Consider the following 19,694-nt stretch of genomic DNA (forward strand, 5'->3'; position numbering starts at 1 on the left):
AGTGTGACTTCCCAGGACTGGTCTGCAGTCAAGCTGAGGAGCCTAAACGTGGACTGAAGGTACCCCCACCCACGTACGATCAGGCGGGCCCTCACTAAGTCCCGTCCCTGCGGTTGGCTCTGGGAGGCCCCGGGCAGCCACAGCTGGATGTGGCTCACCCTTGCTTCCACTTCTCTGAGAGGTGGCATCTGAGAGGCGTGTAGTCCGGTCTGCCGAGGGTGACTTCCCAGAATTGGTCTGAGGTCAAGTTGAGGACCCTAAATGTGGACTGAGGGGACCACGGCTCACCCACAGCAAAAGGGGCCGCACTAAGTCCCGCCCGTGCACTCGGCCCTGATAGGCCCTGGGCCAGAGCTATAAGACTGAGGAGCCGTGTCATTTCAGCCTTGAAGGCCTCAGGGAGAGGAAGGCCTTAGTTTAAAGAGGACAGCCCCCTTCGTAGAGGGAGAGTCTTGGCCCTAAAAAGATTAAAATTAGGACTTTCAGTGCTCATGAGCAGATGTTTTCTCAAAATTGGGCCCTGCTCTCAAACTTGGGAGCCCCAGGCAAGGTAGCCAGATGTGGAGCACCCCAACTTCCCTCCTAGTGATTCAGAGAGATGAGGGCTTTGGTCTGAGACTTGTGGACTCGGGTCAGTATATGGAGGGGTCATAAATCTTACCAGGCGCTAAGGTTGGAGTCCTCTGTGAGACCTGAGAGAGCCACAGACTCCAGAACAGTGGGATCCTAAGAGTCCCAGCCCTGCTGTCAGCAAGCACAGGTCCCAAGGAGCCTTGGCAAGATGTGGCTCACTCTGTCAACTTAGGTCCAAGGAATATGAGAATCTTTGTCTGAGTGGTGTGGCTTCCAGACAACAGAGGGTGGAGTCCCAGAAAGTATGCAGAGTCAAGATGAAGACCCTGAGTGAGGAAATGGGATGCTACACAGTGGAGAGAGCTTCAGCTGTTGCTGCTCCTGGGAGTCCCAGGCCAGAGCTGGCAGACTTAGATACCCCGGACTCCTGCCTGCAAGGTCTTAGGAAGATGAGAGCTTCGGTTTAAGGCGAAGGGCTGGCTGTGCCAGTTCAGCAGAGGTGGAGAGTCCTAGGCCATGACAGGTCAAGGTACAAATCCTGTGTGAGGAATGGGGCAGCCACCTATCCCAGAACAGAGGGGAACACAGAGTCTTGCCTTTGCATTCAGTACTGAGAAGCCAGGGTTAGAGCTCTCAGGCTGAGGTGTCCCCTCATTTTCTCTGGGTGTGGTCTCAGGGACATAAATACCCTTAGTTTAGTGAGACAGCCCCCATTCAGAATAAGAAGATCTGGTTCCTAACAGGAGCCAAGGTGGTGATACTGAGTATGAGGGGACCCCTCCCAGAAAGAAGTGACCCACGTAGAAACAGAACGTAGAGCTCTGTTCCTACTGCAAAACTTGGGAGATCTGGGTATGATGACATGGAGAATCTCACTTCTTCCTAGAGCATCTCAGGGAGGTGAGGAATTTCACCGAGGTAGACAGCCTAAGGTTAGCAGATTGAGGATTCCCAGCTAGTGCCAGGAGTCAAGGAGAGGATCCTGAGAACTGAGGGGACCACCCATCTCATAACAGTGAGGGTAACGCAGAATCCCTTCCTGAATGTTGCATTAGGAGACCATGGATAGTCGTGGCCAGATGAGAAAAATTTCACTTCTTCTCAGGGTGTCTCAGGGAGTTGATTGCCTTAGTATGAGCAGAAAGGCATTAGGTCAAGACAGGGAGGACTGAGATGAACACCAACGTAGTGAGTGGTAGTCCACAAAGTTCCACCCCCTCTTAGCCCTGGGAAACCCCAGGCAGAGGTAGCCAAATGTATCCCTTCCTCACATCCAGCCCTGGGGACTTGGGGAGTTGAGGGCCTTGATGTGAAGCTGGCAGAGTCAGGTGGGATGAGGGAGGCTCAGATGTTGCCTGAGTAAAGACTAGAGACCAAAGACCCCAGAATAGTGGGGTCTTATAGAGGACAGGGGGTGCTGGACGTGAAGCATGCTTTCTTTCATCTTAGGGCTTGAGGAAGGTGAGAATTTTAATCTGATGCAAGGGGCCACACGTCAGTAGAGAGAGGATTTCCAGGTTGTGCCAGAACATCACAGAGAAAACCTTGAGGACTTCAGGGAACTCCCACCCCATATCAGCAGAGGTACCAGAGTCCCTCTCTGTGTCAGCCCTGAGAGGCTACAAGCATAGATGTCAGGGAGATGTGTTCCTCAGTTCCTCCTCAGGAGTAACAGAGAAGTGATGCTCTTAGTCTGATGAATTTGCAAGGGGGAGGAATTTTAGGTGTTTCCAGGAGTCCAACTGGAGACCTGGAATGAGGACCATGAGTGGGACCACACATCATTGGGCCTCAGCCTGCCAGCCACAGCTTTCAACCTCTGGAGAATAGACAGTGTGTTCAGATATTGCCATCTTCACTTCTTCCGTTGGGTTTCAGGGAGGTGTGGGCCTTAGTATGAGGAGAGATGTCCTTAGGTCTGGAGAGGGGAGCCCCAGGCCGTCCCAGGAGTAAAAGTATGGATCATGGGTGAGGACAGAAGGTACCTCACCCCAAATAGAGGGAACAACAAAGAGTTGGGCCCTGTTTCTGCTCTCAGCACTTGGCATCCTGGCCCAGGGTCGTCAGGCTGAGACTCCTCCTCATTTCTTTGTATTAGGTCTAAGGGAGGTGAGAGCCTTGGTCTGAAGATGCAGCATCAGTCAGCAGAAGGGAGGATTTCAGACTTTAGATGTAGACAAGATGAGGACTCTGAATGAGCGGATTGATGGCCAATGATCCCAAGACAGAGGGCCCCACAAAACCCTCAGAACTGCCTCCAGACCCCACAGAAGTGGTGGACTAAGACACCTCCTTATTTCCTTCTCATGGGTCCCAAAGATCTTTGAGGTGTCACCATCAGAACAGCACAGAATAGACATGATGATGATGATGCCATATGCAAACCGAGAGGACCCTTGAACACAGAGGGAGTCCACTCTGCCGGGTCTTGCTGTGACCCAGTCAGCCCCAAATAAGGGATGGCCTAAGGCACACTGTAACTTCCTCCTCTGGGTTCCCAGAGGACAGGCTGACAAAGAAAAAGAGCCCAATGTGTTCCTAGGACTCTCAAGGGAAACTGCGGAATTGGCTTCTTAAAATCCAAGGTGATATCTCCTTGCTAAAGGTGTTCACAAGATCTCATCCTCTCTCCTCCAGGTGCCCACTTCACCTGACTTCCTGCCCACACGCCTGCCTGCTGTCTCTGACCACAGTCATCATGCCTCGGGGTCGAAAGAGTAAGCTCCGAGCCCGTGAGAAACGCCACCAGGCCCAAAGTGAGACCCAGGGTCTTCAGGGTGCTCAGGCCGCTGCAGCAGAGGAAGAGTCCCCTTCCACTTCCTCTCTTGTTTTGGGGGTTACTCCTCCTGGCTCCCCTGCTGCTGGCATTCCCCAGAAGCCTCAGGGAGCCCCCCACACCCTCACTGCTGCTGTGGGTGTTTCACGCAAGAGATCTGGTAAAGGTGCCAAGGGTAAAGGTGAGGGAAGAAAAAATTCCTCCCAGGCCTCAACCTCCACTGAGAGCTCACACCATGATCTTCTAACCAGGAAGGCCGGAACGCTGATGCAGTTCATGCTGCACAAGTATAAAATGAAAGAGCCCATTATGAAGGCAGAGATGCTGAAGGTTGTCCACAAAAGGTACAGAGAGCAATTCCCTGAGATCCTCAAGAGAGCCTCTAGGAACATGGAGCTGGTCTTTGGCCTTGACTTGAAGGAAGTCAACCCCAGAAATCACTCCTATACCCTTGTCAGCAAGCTAAATCCCACCGATGATGGGAGCCTGAGCGGTTCCCGGGGCTTTCCCAGGAATGGGCTTCTAATGCCTCTGCTGGGTGTGATCTTCTTCAGTGGCAATTGCGCCTCCGAGAAAGAGATGTGGGAATTCCTGAATATGATGGGAGTCTTTGATGGGAAGAGTCATTTCATCTTTGGGGATGTCAGGAAGCTCATCACCCAAGATCTGGTGAAGGAAAGGTACCTGGAGTATCAGCAGGTACCCAACAGTGATCCTCCACGCTATCAGTTCCTGTGGGGTCCAAGAGCCCATGCTGAAACCAGCAAGATGAAAGTCCTGGAGTTTTTGGCCCAACTCATTAATACCACCCCTAGTGTCTTCCCATTCCATTATGAAGAGGCTTTGAGAGATGAGAAAGAAAAAGCTTCAGCCAGAGCCGCAGCCATGCGTGGCACTTCTGCCAAGGCCAGTGCATGTTCTAGGCCTACACATCTGACAGCTCCTCCTGCCCCTAGTGACGTGTGAGGCAGATTCTGTTATTGAAGAGGGCTTCCAATCTCTTAAGTAGTGAGAGGCCGAGATGGGGCCAGAGAGATCATAATATATATCTTCTTGTTCTTGTTTTACATTAGTATCTTTCAAATACTGTTATTTGAGTAGAATGTTTTTTTTAGATTCAGAGTCTGTGTTTATGAATGATGCAGATCACACATTTATTGCTGTTATCAGGTTTTGAAGAGTTTAGATATTCTGTAATACATTTTGAAAATCTTTGAATCTTCTTGGGGTTTAAGAAAAAGAAAATTTATGGCTTTGGAATGGAGATTTTATTGGAAATCTGTAAAAGAACCCCACTAAACATAATTGGAGTCTTAAAATAGAGGGAAACAAAGCAAAATATAGTCAATTTTTGTTTGCATTATTCACTTTTGTCTATCTTTTTGTAAAACTCAACGATATGTACCTGGTTGTCTATGATCTATTTCAAGAATGCAGATAAAAGTAAAGAGTAATAAATTACATTCTTTGATCGGTGGCTTGTTTATTTCCATCATTAATTGAGCATCTGCTCTCTGCAGGGCTCTGTGCTGGTAGTGATGATGCTAAGATAAAGAAGACCCTTCCGCTGCCCATGGATTTTTAGAGTCTAAGAGCTGGTAGTGTATAAGGAAGATGACTTGGTACACTCTAACATGTACAGGACAAGTAAAAGAGAGGATGGTGGGGGACGGGAAGGAGGTCCAGATGAGAGCAGTCAAGTGTGAATTCCCTCAGTCGAGCAAGGCACTTTGTGGTTTGGGACATTGCAAGTCCCTCGTTGGGAGGTAACCTTAAGTTAGCTCCAAGGTGGGGTAGACGAGACTGTGATAATCATGAGTACGGGCCAAACCCTCAGACGGTGAGCCCCATAGTTGAGAGACTAAGCCCAGAATAGGAAACAGCCCTTAACAATTACTTTGTGATTGTGGGTAAAGCAGGTGGAATCTCTCCCTAAGGTAGAAAGGAAAGATGCACGGCGCTCTTGTCCCAGTGCAGTTGAACACAATGCAGAAACCAGGTGTGCTGTGCATATGGTCTCCAGGGAGTTTCTGAGAAATAAGGATGATACCCCCTTGAGGTGAGATGCTAAAAAGCTATTAAGCTGGCACCCTTTGCCCTGAGCTGGGGGAGTCAGAGCCTATTTCATTAATTGGGTTATTTTGCATATAATTTGGCAAAACTCCAAGATAGGGCTAAATTTTATTAGTGGTAAAATAAATAGGAGCATTTTTGTTGCGGAGGGCATCTAGGAGGGAGGGGCATTGCTGGTCCTTAACATAAATTCTGAAAACTTTGAGTTGAATCCTCGTGAAGTCCATTAGAGGAATAGCATTCTCTAACGGGGAAAATTTACTTCTATTATTTGTTTAGCAGCACTGTAGTTTATTTGGGGGTTTTGTTTGTTTGTTTTAAAGCACTGAATATTTTCTGACATCTGGATAAAATAGAATTCCCAGAGAAGAGAATAGTCTCTTCTGGTATTAATATAATCATAGTAAAAACTGCCATTCATTAAAGACCCAATATTTGCCAGTCATTTTGCCAGGTGCTTTACACAGATTACATATTTTCTAACAATGCTGTGAGATGGGGCTTTTCAAACTCATTGGCCGATGGAGAACTTGCAATATTCTGAAGTTCACGTGGCTGGTCAGTGATACAGCTGGGACTAGACCTTGGTCTGAATTCCTCTAGAGCTCACCCTTTTCCTCTCCTCCCGGCCTGAGGCAGATCTTGTGTCTATTCATTCATTTCTCTTCTCACTGTTCCACAATGTCTCTCAAGTGATAGGAAGTACTCTGTGGCCAAAGCACTAAAAGCAGGCCTAAAGAAGCCAGGTGAAACTGAGCATCAAACCCAATTTGGGACTATGGGCTTCCTGTGCCTGGGGTCCTGATGCCACTAGCCCTGGGAACCCACTCCACGTATAGTTAGTAAGGGTTATGTGACTAACTCTTATCACTGAAACATAGCAGATGCATGTTTGTCACCTCCAGGTCAAGGCTCATGAGAGCTAGTCTGACACCTCCATGCTTTCTCTTACATTCAACAGCAAACATGGGGAGCCCATGGTGAGGTGTGGAGCCACGTGATGGAAGCAGCCTGCATCCTTGGGTCACCTATTAACAGAGAGCCTCTGCCAACCCACATCAGATTTTGTGTGCACAAGAAACAAATTTTTGTTGTGTTAAGCTATTCAAAAGTTAGGTTTTTTTCTATGGCGTCAGTTAGCACTTACTTTATCTGAGTAATACACATTTACTATTTCTATTGTTAGGCCTATTTAAATATTTTAACGATTGAGTTAATAGTTGTGTATCTATTCTTGTTGTAAAAAAATTTAATAGAGATAAATCACAATTTCTCCCCTTACGACATTCCTCCAAAATTCAGCCCCCTTTTCAAAAGTAACCACAATTAACAATCTGGTATGTGTCATTTTAAAGCTGATTCCAGGCATTTTCATACGTAGATGTGCTATAAAATATATTAAGTTTTTAACATACATGGGTAACATTGTACATATTGTTCTGCTACTTGTTATGTTCTGCCATGTTGCTCTTGTCACTTAATGAAATGAATGCAGGATCCTTCTGTGACAGCACATATAGATCCACCTCACGTTTTAAACTATTTCATAGAATTCTAAAGGGTGTTTGTGCCATAAATAACCATTCTCCTCCTAATGTTCAAGTAAGTTGTTCCCCATTAGTTATGATTAATAGAACTGAAATTGATGCCTTTGAACATGAATTTCTGTGTAAATGTTCATGGTTTCTTACAGGAAAGACATAGTAAAGCAGAAATTGGGTTAAAGAAGGTTTGACAATTGTAAATTTTTATAAATATTGCTCAAGTTTCATCACAAAATGATCTAACAACTCACATTACCACAAATTAAAGCATACAGATACCTTACACCCCCCGAAGTCTATATCCTCATTCTCCCCGGCTTCCGAATAGTCTCACACATCGTGATCTATTACTCAGGTAAAAAAGAACCATTCGGATATATATAGGAATGGTCTGGGCTATAATATCCATGGGCTTTTTGGGCTTTATCATCTGAGCCCACCACATATTTACAGTAGGAATAGATGTAGACACTCGAGCATACTTCACAGCAGCCACAATAATCATCACGATTCCCACAGGCATAAAAGTATTCAGCTGACTAGCCACACTGCATGGAGGAGATATCAAATGATCTCCCGCTATATTATGAGCACTGGGCTTCATCTTCCTATTTACAATAGGGGGCCTGACAGGAATTGTGCTAGCCAACTCATCACTAGACATTGTACTTCACGACACATACTACCTAGTAGCGCATTTCCACTATGTATTCTCCATAGGAGCGGTATTCGCTATCATAGGAGGCTTCATCCACTGATTTCCTCTACTTTCAGGCTACACCCTCAATGCCACTTGAGCTAAAATTCACTTCACGGTCATATTCGTGGGTGTAAACCTGACATTCTTTCCACAACAATTCCTAGGCCTATCACGAATACCACGGCGATGCTCCAACTACCCAGATGCATACACCATGTGAAATACAGTCTCATCCATAGGATCATTTATCTCCTTAACAGCAGTTATATTAATAATTTTCATAACATGAGAAGTCTTCACTTCAAAACGAGAAGTTTCAGTGGTAGAACTTCTCAAAACAAATCTAGAATGACTACACGGCTGCCCCCCTGCTTCCCACACATTTGAGGAACCGGTATACGTAAAGACCCAACAAGAAAGGAAGGAATCGAACCCCCAAAGAATGGTTTCAAGCCAACCCCATAGCCCCTAGGACCTTCCCCACAAGCGAGATATTAGTAAAAACATTACGTGACTTCGTCAGAGTCAACTTATAGGCCCGAATCCTTTATATCTCTGTGGCACACCCATTACAACTAGGACTTCAAGACGCGTCCTCCCCCATCATGGAGGAACTATTATAATTCCATGAACACACCCTCATAATCGTGTTCCTAATCAGTTCCTTAGTCCTTTCTATCATTTCCCTAATATTAACCACAAAACTCACGCACACAAGCACTATAACACCCCAAATGGTAGAAACCATATGGACTATTTTACCCGCTGTTATCCTAACTTCCATCGCCCTTCCATCACTACGAATCCTCTATATAACAGATGAAATCAATAACCCCCTCTTAACTGTCAAAGCCATGGGCCACCAATGGTACTGAAGTTACGAATATACAGATTACACAGACCTAAACTTCGACTCATACATAACTCCCACCCCCGACCTAAAACCAGGGGAGCTCCGACTCCTAGAAGTTGACAACCGAACAGTACTCCCGATAGAAACCCCAGTCCACATGCTAATCTCATCCAAAGACGTGCTACACTCACGAACCGCACCCTCGCTAGGCGTAAAAATGGACGCGATCCCAGGACGTCTAAACCAAACAACCCTAACAGCAACGCGACCAGGCCTATTCTACGGACAATGCTCAGAGATCTGCGGCTCAAACCACAGCTTCATGCCCATCCTACTCGAACTCGTCCCACTCAAACACTTTGAAGACTGATCAACCTTAACACAACACGCACATCGTGAAGCTAAATAGCATTAACCTTTTAAGGTAAAGAATGGAAGCACTGGCCTTCCCACAATGAGATGCCACAACTAGATACCTCAACATGATTCACCTCCATTATATTTATAATCCTAATGCTCTTCATTATACTTCAACTAAAACCCTCAAAATTCACCTACCCCTCTAACCCCGCAGAAAAAATTACTAAAATACCAAAACACACAAATCTATGAGAAAAAAAATGAAAGAAAATCTATTCACCTCTTTTACCACCCCCGTGCTAATGGGAATACCTATCGTAGCCCTCATCATTCTCCTACCCAACGCAATGTATCCTCTTCCCTCCTGCCTCATCAACAATCGCCTAACCTCTCTACAAATATGACTGATCCAACTTATTCTGAAACGATTGATGGCAACCCACAACACCAAAGGACAATCATGATCCTTAATACTAACCTCACTAATCCTATTGGTTGGCTCAACAAACCTACTAGGCCTGCTGCCCCACTCATTCTCACTCACCTCCCAACTGTCCCTAAACTTAGGCATAACAATCCCCCTGTGAGCCGGAACGGTGATCCTAGGTTTTTGCCACAAAACAAAAGAATCTCTAGCTCACCTTCTACCCCAAGGCACACCCACCCCCTTATCCCAATACTCGTAGCCATCGAAACCATCAGCCTCTTCATCCAACCCATAGCCCTAGCCGTACGGTTAACAGCCGACATCACAGCTGGCCACCTGCTTATGCACCTTATCAGAAACACTACACTAGTACTAACAACTCTGAGCCCCCTGACAGCCTCAGCTACTTTCACCCTCCTCACCCTACTCACCATCCTCAAACTTACCGTAGCCCTAGTCCAAGCTTATGTATTTACCCTCTTAGTAAGCCTCTACCAACACAGCAATGCCTAATGACCCACCAAACCCACGCCTATCACATAGTAAACCCCAGCCCCTGACCACTCACAGGAGCCCTATCCGCCTTTCTCATAACATCCAGCCTAACAATATGATTCCACTTTAATTCCAACACCCTCTTAATCCTAGGACTACTGACTAACCTACTAACCATATACCAATGATGATGAGATGTAGTACGAGAAAGCACCTTCCCAGGCCACCATACAACTATCATCCAAACAGGACTACGATATGGAATAATCCTTTTTATTACATCCGAAGTTTTCTTCTTCACCGGGTTCTCCTCAGCCGTTTACCACTCAAGCATAGCCCCAACCCCTAGCTTAGGGGCTTTCTGACCACCAGCAGGCATCAACCCTCTCAACCCCATAGAGGTTCCACTACTCAACACACTAGTACTGCTAGCCTCCGGAGTGTCCATCACCTGGGCCCACCACAGCCTCATAGAAGGAAACCGCAAACATATACTCCAAGCCCTCTTCATCACAATCTCCCTGGGCACTTACTTCACACTCCTCCAAATCTCAGAATACCTCGTAACCCCCTTTACCATTTCCGACAACGTAAACGGATCAACATTCTTCGTAGCAACAGGTTTCCACGGCCTCCACGTAATGATTGGATCCGCCTTCCTCACCGTCTGTCTTCTACGCCAACTAAAATTCCACTTCACATCCAAACACCATTTTGGCTTTGAAGCCGCAGCCTGATATTGACACTTCGTAGACGTAGTCTGACTGTTCCTATACATCTCCATTTACTGATGAGGATCCTATTCTTTCGGTATCAGCTAGTACAGCTGACTTCCAATCAATAAGATCTGGTCACAACCCAGAAAAGAATAATCAACCTAGCATTAACTCTCTTAACCAACACAACACTAGCACTCCTCCTTATCAGCTTTGGCTTCTGACTCCCCCAAACATATACCTATGCACAAAAGTTAAGTCCATACAAATGCAGGTTGGACCCAGTAGGATCCGCTCGCCTACCATTCTCCAGAAAATTCTTCTTGGTAGCCATCACATTCCTACTATTCGACCTAGAGATTACCTTACTACTACCCCTCCCGTGAGCCACCCAAACGAACAACCTCAAACTAATACTCACCGTGGCACTTATCCTCATCCTCACACTAGCACTAAGCCTAGCCTGTGAATGATCCCAAAAAGGCCTAGAAGGAGCTGAATATGGTAGTTAGATTAATTAAAACAACTGGTTTCGACCCATTAAATTGCGACATTTCGTAACTACTAAATGCCTCCAATTTATATTAACATCATCTTAGCATACACTACATTCCTCGTAGGACTGCTAATATACCGATCCCACTTTGCATCCTCCCTATTATGCTTGGAGGGCCTAATATTATCCCTATTCGTCCTAGCCACCGTCCTGTCCCTAAACCTACACTTCACCCTATCCTACATCCTCCCCATCATCCTCCTAATCTTTGCAGGCTGCGAAACCGCCATAAGCCTAGCACTTCTAGTAATGATCTCTGACACTTAGGGCCTAGACCTCGTGCAAAACCTTAACCTCCTACAATGCTAAAACTTATTATCCCCACAATCATACTCATCCCCACCACGTGGTACTCCAACAATAATATTATCTGAATCAACTCAACAACCCACAGCCTACTAGTTAGCCTCATCACTCTTCTTTTCTTAAACCACAACGATGAAAATAGCACAACCACATCATTAAACTTCTTCTCAGACGCCCAATCAACCCCACGTCTGGTATTAACAACCTGACTCCTCCCCCTAATAATTATAGCGAGCCAACACCACCTCTCTAAAGAAACACTCATTCGAAAAAACCTACATATCCTCACATTAACCTCATTACAAATTTTTTAATCATAACATTTACCGCCACAGAACTGATCATATTCTACATCCTATTTGAAGCAACACTAATCCCACCCCTAATCATCATCACCCGATGGGGCAGCCAACGAGAACAACTACATGCAGGACTCTATTTCCTATTCTATACCCTTTTCGGCTCCGTACCTCTACTAATGGCACTGACCTACATCCACAACTCCACCGGCTCATTAAACCTACTGCTGCTTCAACACTGAACCCAAACACCCCCACCCTCATGATCCGGCACCCTCCTATGAACAGCATGCATAACAGCATTTATAGTAAAAATACCACTCTACAGACTTCACCTCTGACTACCAAAAGCACACGTAGAAGCCCCTATCACCAGATCCATAGTCCTCGCAGCCATCCTCCTAAAACTAGGAGGATAGGTAATGATACGAATCACCATCATTCTAAACCCCCCAGCAAACTCCATAACCTACCCCTTCCTCGTTCTCTCTCTATGAGGAATGGTCATGACAAGCTCTATCTGCCTACGTCAGACAGACCTGAAATCCCTCATGGCATATTCATCCGTCAGCCACATGGCCCTAGTAAGCATAGCCATCCTAATCCAAACACCCTAAGGATTCACAGGAGCTACAGCCCTAATAATTGCCCATGGACTTACATCATCCCTGCTCTTCTGTCTTGTAAACTCCAACTACGAACGCACCCACAGTCGAACTATAATCCTGGCCCGCGGACTGCAAACACTCCTCCCCCTAATGGCAACATGATGATTACTAGCCTCCCTAACAAATCTAGCCCTCCCACCAACCATCAACCTAATCGGAGAGTTACTCATAATAATAACATCATTCTCATGATCAAATATTACAGTTATCCTCATAGGACTCAACATACTAATCACGGCCCTATACACCCTATTTATACTAATCACAACACAACGAGGTGCCCTCACACATCACATCAACAGCATCAAACCATCCCTCACACGAGAGAATTCCCTGATACTCATACACATCATCCCGCTTCTACTCCTGTCCCTCAACCCCAAAACAGCTCTAGGGCCCCTTTACTGTAAATATAGTTCAGACAAAACATTAGGCTGTGAACCTGACAACAGAGACTCAAAACCCCTTATTCACCAAGAAAGATCCCAAGAACTGCTAATTCTTATGACCATACCTAAAACTATGGCTTTCTTACGTTTAAAGGATAGAAGCAATCCATTGGCCTTAGGAACCAAAAATCTGGTGCAACTCCAAGTAAAAGTAATAAACCTACCCCTATCCCTAACAATAATCTCACTTGTCATTCTCATCATCCCCACCCTTACCAACACGCACAAGCACTACCCCTACCACGTGAAAACCTCAACCCAACTTGCTTTCTTGACCAGCCTCACACCTGCCCTCACATTTATTTACTCTGGACAGGATACAATCACCTCCAACTGACACTGAATCACCATCCAAACACTAAAATTATCCCTTAGCTTCAAACTGGACTACTTCTCTATAATTTTCATCCCACTAGCCCTCTTCGTTACATGATCCATTATAGAATTCTCTCTATGATACATGCAATCGGACCCCAACATCAATAAGTTCTTCAAATACCTACTCATCTTCCTTATCGCAACACTAATCCTGGTCTCCACCAACAACCTATTCCACCTCTTCATTGGATGAGAAGGAGTAGGCATCATATCCTTTCGTGTAATCAGATGATGACATGGCTGAACAGACGCAAACACAGCAGCCCTGCAAGCAATCCTCTACAACCGTCTCAGTGACATCGGCTTCATCCTAGCTACAGCGTGATTTTTCGTATATTCAAACACACGAGACCTCCAACAACTATTCATCCTCAACACAAACCCGAGCCCCCTCCCATTAACAGGCCTCCTCCTCGCTGCAACAGGTAAGTCTGCCCAGTTCGGCCGGCACCCATGACTAGCCTCTGCAATGGAAGGTCCCACACCTGTCTCAGCCCTACTCCATTCCAGCACAAGAGTCGTAGCAGAAATCTTCCTACTGATCCGATTCTACCCCTAATAGAAAACAACAAAACAATCCAAACACTAACACTATGCCTAGGGGCTCTCACCACACTATTCACAGCGATCTGCACCTTAACACAAAACGATATCAAAAAAATTATCGCATTCTCTACCTCAAGCCAACTAGGCCTAATAACAGTAACGATTGTCATCAACCAACCACATCTAGCTTTCCTCCACATCTGCATGCACGCATTTTTCAAGGCCATACTATTCATATGCTCCAGCTCTATTATCCACAACCTAAACAACGAAGAAGACATCGGAAAACTAGGAGGCCTACATAAAATTATACCCCTTACATCAACCTCTCTAATCATAGGAAACCTCGCTCTCACAGGCATGCCATTCCTAACAGGTTTTTACTCCAAAGACCTAATCATCGAGACCATAAACCCATTGTATACTAACGCCTCAGCCCTCACAATCATACTCATTGCCACCACCCTCACAGCCGCCTAAAGTACCGGAACTATTTTTCTTTTCTTTTCTTTTTTTTTTTTTTTGTGTGTGTGTGTGTGACCGGTAAGGGGATCGTAACCCTTGTCTTGGTGTCGCCCGCACCGCTCTCAGCCAGTGAGCGCACCAGCCAGTCCTACCCGCGGTGGGAGCGCTCTCATGCTCCCAGTGCCACACTCTCCCGAGTGTGCCACGGGGTCAGCCCCCGAACCATTTTTCTTACACTACTAGGACAACCCCACTTCCCAACCCTAATAAGCATCAACGAAAACAACCCCAACCTCACCAACCCAACCCAACGTCTGGTAATCGGCAGCATCTTTGCTAGCTTTATCATCTCCAACAGCATGCCCCCAATAAATATTCCCCAAATGACTATACCACTTTGCCTCAAACTATCCACCCTCCTCATCACCATTCTAGGCTTCACCCTAGCACTAGAACTATGCCTAAACTCACTCAACCTAACCCCCAAACTATCCTCACCCTCACACAACTTCTCTACTCTCCTAGGATTCTTCCCAACCCTTACCCATCGTACAATACCCTATCTCAGCCTAAGCGCAAGCCAAAGCACAGCCTCCCAAACACTAGACCTAGCTTGACTAGAAGAAACAGTCCCAAAAGACATTGCCCACTTCCAAGTACTAGCTGCAACAACCACCTCCAACCAAAAAGGTCTAATCAAACTTTACTTCCTTTCTTTCCTCATTACAATCCTAATGACTACACTACTAATTATTTAACCACCCCCAAGTAACGTCACTAACAATAATGACACCCATAAACAAAGACCACACAGCCACCGCCACCAATCAGCACCCATAACTATACAACACAGCCACACCTCTAGAATCCTCATGAAAATAACCCGTCCCCTCCCCCACATAAATCACCCAATCACCCATACTCTTAAAACTAATAACAACCTCCACCTCATCATAACACGCCATCCACAAAACCACAAACAACTCTATCACCAACCCCAACAGCAAAGCCCCCCGAACCACAACATTCAAGACCCAAGCCTCCCCTGGAGGCCGGATGTGGCTCATCCTCGCTTCCGCTTTTCTGAGAGGCGGGGTGTCTGGGAATCGCGGAGTTTGGGAGGCGCGGCGTCTGGGAGGCCCTGGGAGGCCCTGGGAGGACGGATGTGGCTCATCCTCGCTTCCGCCTTTCGGAGGGGCGGGCCGTCTGAGAGGCCATGTCTGAGAGTCCTGTAGTCCGGTCCGCCGAGGGTGACTTCCCAGGACTGGTCTGAGGTCAAGGTGAGGACCCTGAACGTGGACTGAGGGGACCACCGCTCACCCACAACAAACGGGGCTGCACTAAGTCTCACGCCTGCAGTCGGCCTTGGGAGGTCCCGGGAGAGCTGTCCGGCAGAGTTGTGCCTGAAAAGTCTCAGCAACTGCTGGGCCTTTATCTAACGGAGTACCCCTGATTTTGCATAAGGAGGAGAGCTAGGTCCTAACTAGAGTCAAGGTGAGGGCCCTGAGGGCTAAATGAGGGAATCTCTCCCTAATGGATGTAACAAAGCAAAGCAGAGCCACTGCACTCGGTTCTGGGAGGCTCTGGTGTGTGGAGTACTGACTTTCCTATGTAGAAATTCAGGGAGGTGAGGGCTTTGTTTGCAGGCTGGTGGACTCAGGTCAGTAGAGGGAGGAATTCCAAGCTCTCATGAGATACCAAGGTGAGGACCCTGAGTGTGGATTGAAGGGATCACCTCTTATCCATAACAAAGGGGCCCCCATAAGTCCTGCCTCTGTGGTTGGCACTGGGAGGCCTCAGGAAAGCTGTCTGGGAGAGTTCTGCCTGGAAAGTGTCAGGGAGGGAGGGAAGTACCTTGGTCTTAGAACTTAGTCCTCATTCTGCAGATGGTGGAGACCGAGGCCTTAACTGGAGTCAAGGTGAGAACTGTGAGGGCTAATGAGCGGACCTCTACCCAAAAGAGGGAGCCACACTGAGCAGTGCCCCTGCACTGGGCTCTAGGAGGTCTCGGGCAGAGTAGACAAATTTGGAGTAACCTCACTTCCCGTCTAAAGACTAACGGATTTGAGGGCCACATTCAAGGCCCACATCTGCTGTCCAGCAATAAGAGGCTCAGGGTAGAGCTGACAGGCTGAGATGCCCTTATTTTTTCCAGAGGTAGTCTCAGGGAGGTGAGGGCCTTGGTCTAATGGGATAGGCCCAATTCATCAGAGGTACCCAGTCCCTAACAGGTTTTAAGGCTGTGACATTGAGTAATGATGAGGGCACCCCTCCCAGAAAGGAGGGGGCCGCAGAGAGGCCCACCCCTGTTGTCAGACCTGGACATGATGATTCGCACTTAGTTTTCCCAGGGCATCTCATAGAAGTAAGAGACTAGGTCACAGGGAACAGCCTCAGGTCAGCATGAGAAGGATTTCCAAGTTGTTCCAGATGTCATGGTGAGAACCCTGAGGACTGTGGGGACCTTCCACCCCATATCAGTGAGGGCCACACAGAATTCTCCCTACTGTGAGCCCTGGAAGACCCCAGGCAGATACGTCAGGCACAGGTGCCCATCAGTTCCCACTCAGGGGTAACAGAGAAATGAAGGTCTTGGTCTGAGGATGATAGTCACACCACAGCAGAGGGAAGAATCTAAGGCCCTCTCATTAGTCGAATTTATTTATTTATTATTTATTTATTTTTATTATGAATATTCATGAGATACAAAGCTCATTGTCACCCCTCGTGCCCATGATGTGAGGGCCAGATTCCTACTGGCCACATACCCATTACCAGAAATTACGTTTGTACCCTGTGTCCCCCGCCCAATTATCCCCCAACCTCCCTCCCCCCCTTCCCCCCACTCCACTTTGTAGCCCTAGGATAGTTTCCTCCATCTGTAAGACCAACACACTACTGTGGTCTTTCTTTCCTTCTTTCTCTCTTAGCTCCCACTTATGAGTGAGCACATGTGGTATTTATCCCTCTGTGCTTTGCTAATTTCACTCAACCTAAGTTTCTCCAGGTTCATCCATGTTGCTGCAAATGGGAGTATTTCATTATTTTTTATGGCAGAGTAGTATTCCAGTGTATATATACCACAATTTCCTTATCCAGTCATCCATCGGTGGACATTTAGGTTGGTTCCATGTCTTGGCTATTGTAAACAGAGCTGCTATGAACATGGGAGTGCAGGTATCCATTCGACATGATGATTTCTGCCTGGGAGGCCCCGGGCAGCCACAGCTGGATGTGGCTCACCCTTGTTTCCGCTTCTCTGAAAGGCACGGTGTCTGAGAAGCAGCACGTCTGAGAGGTGGAGTCTGAGAGGCACGGTGTCTGAGAAGCGGTGCATCTGAGAGGCCGGGCATCCAGTCTGCAGAGTGTGACTTCCCAGGACTGGTCTGCAGTCAAGCTGAGGAGCCTAAACCTGGACTGAAGGTACCCCCACCCACGTACGATCAGGCGGGCCCTCACTAAGTCCCGTCCCTGCGGTTGGCTCTGGGAGGCCCCGGGCAGCCACAGCTGGATGTGGCTCACCCTTGCTTCCACTTCTCTGAGAGGTGGCATCTGAGAGGCGTGTAGTCCGGTCTGCCGAGGGTGACTTCCCAGAATTGGTCTGAGGTCAAGTTGAGGACCCTAAATGTGGACTGAGGGGACCACGGCTCACCCACAGCAAAAGGGGCCGCACTAAGTCCCGCCCGTGCACTCGGCCCTGATAGGCCCTGGGCCAGAGCTATAAGACTGAGGAGCCGTGTCATTTCAGCCTTGAAGGCCTCAGGGAGAGGAAGGCCTTAGTTTAAAGAGGACAGCCCCCTTCGTAGAGGGAGAGTCTTGGCCCTAAAAAGATTAAAATTAGGACTTTCAGTGCTCATGAGCAGATGTTTTCTCAAAATTGGGCCCTGCTCTCAAACTTGGGAGCCCGAGGCAAGGTAGCCAGATGTGGAGCACCCCAACTTCCCTCCTAGTGATTCAGAGAGATGAGGGCTTTGGTCTGAGACTTGTGGACTCGGGTCAGTATATGGAGGGGTCATAAATCTTACCAGGCGCTAAGGTTGGAGTCCTCTGTGAGACCTGAGAGAGCCACAGACTCCAGAACAGTGGGATCCTAAGAGTCCCAGCCCTGCTGTCAGCAAGCACAGGTCCCAAGGAGCCTTGGCAAGATGTGGCTCACTCTGTCAACTTAGGTCCAAGGAATATGAGAATCTTTGTCTGAGTGGTGTGGCTTCCAGACAACAGAGGGTGGAGTCCCAGAAAGTATGCAGAGTCAAGATGAAGACCCTGAGTGAGGAAATGGGATGCTACACAGTGGAGAGAGCTTCAGCTGTTGCTGCTCCTGGGAGTCCCAGGCCAGAGCTGGCAGACTTAGATACCCCGGACTCCTGCCTGCAAGGTCTTAGGAAGATGAGAGCTTCGGTTTAAGGCGAAGGGCTGGCTGTGCCAGTTCAGCAGAGGTGGAGAGTCCTAGGCCATGACAGGTCAAGGTACAAATCCTGTGTGAGGAATGGGGCAGCCACCTATCCCAGAACAGAGGGGAACACAGAGTCTTGCCTTTGCATTCAGTACTGAGAAGCCAGGGTTAGAGCTCTCAGGCTGAGGTGTCCCCTCATTTTCTCTGGGTGTGGTCTCAGGGACATAAATACCCTTAGTTTAGTGAGACAGCCCCCATTCAGAATAAGAAGATCTGGTTCCTAACAGGAGCCAAGGTGGTGATACTGAGTATGAGGGGACCCCTCCCAGAAAGAAGTGACCCACGTAGAAACAGAACGTAGAGCTCTGTTCCTACTGCAAAACTTGGGAGATCTGGGTATGATGACATGGAGAATCTCACTTCTTCCTAGAGCATCTCAGGGAGGTGAGGAATTTCACCGAGGTAGACAGCCTAAGGTTAGCAGATTGAGGATTCCCAGCTAGTGCCAGGAGTCAAGGAGAGGATCCTGAGAACTGAGGGGACCACCCATCTCATAACAGTGAGGGTAACACAGAATCCCTTCCTGAATGTTGCATTAGGAGACCATGGATAGTCGTGGCCAGATGAGAAAAATTTCACTTCTTCTCAGGGTGTCTCAGGGAGTTGATTGCCTTAGTATGAGCAGAAAGGCATTAGGTCAAGACAGGGAGGACTGAGATGAACACCAACGTAGTGAGTGGTAGTCCACAAAGTTCCACCCCCTCTTAGCCCTGGGAAACCCCAGGCAGAGGTAGCCAAATGTATCCCTTCCTCACATCCAGCCCTGGGGACTTGGGGAGTTGAGGGCCTTGATGTGAAGCTGGCAGAGTCAGGTGGGATGAGGGAGGCTCAGATGTTGCCTGAGTAAAGACTAGAGACCAAAGACCCCAGAATAGTGGGGTCTTATAGAGGACAGGGGGTGCTGGACGTGAAGCATGCTTTCTTTCATCTTAGGGCTTGAGGAAGGTGAGAATTTTAATCTGATGCAAGGGGCCACACGTCAGTAGAGAGAGGATTTCCAGGTTGTGCCAGAACATCACAGAGAAAACCTTGAGGACTTCAGGGAACTCCCACCCCA

The 19,694-nt window shown here is 47.5% G+C and overlaps 1 protein-coding gene across 1 annotated transcript; it reads left to right on the plus strand.

Annotated features, from left to right (window-relative positions):
• Positions 1 to 3,271: 3,271 nt before the first annotated feature.
• LOC134367920 (melanoma-associated antigen B1-like) lies at positions 3,272 to 4,315 on the plus strand. Its single transcript, XM_063084577.1, has one exon. The coding sequence runs from the start codon at positions 3,272 to 3,274 to the stop codon at positions 4,313 to 4,315; it is 1,044 nt and encodes a 347-aa protein (XP_062940647.1).
• Positions 4,316 to 19,694: the final 15,379 nt, after the last annotated feature.

This window comes from Cynocephalus volans, chromosome X (genome assembly GCF_027409185.1).
Source record: "Cynocephalus volans isolate mCynVol1 chromosome X, mCynVol1.pri, whole genome shotgun sequence".
Taxonomy (NCBI): domain Eukaryota; kingdom Metazoa; phylum Chordata; class Mammalia; order Dermoptera; family Cynocephalidae; genus Cynocephalus; species Cynocephalus volans.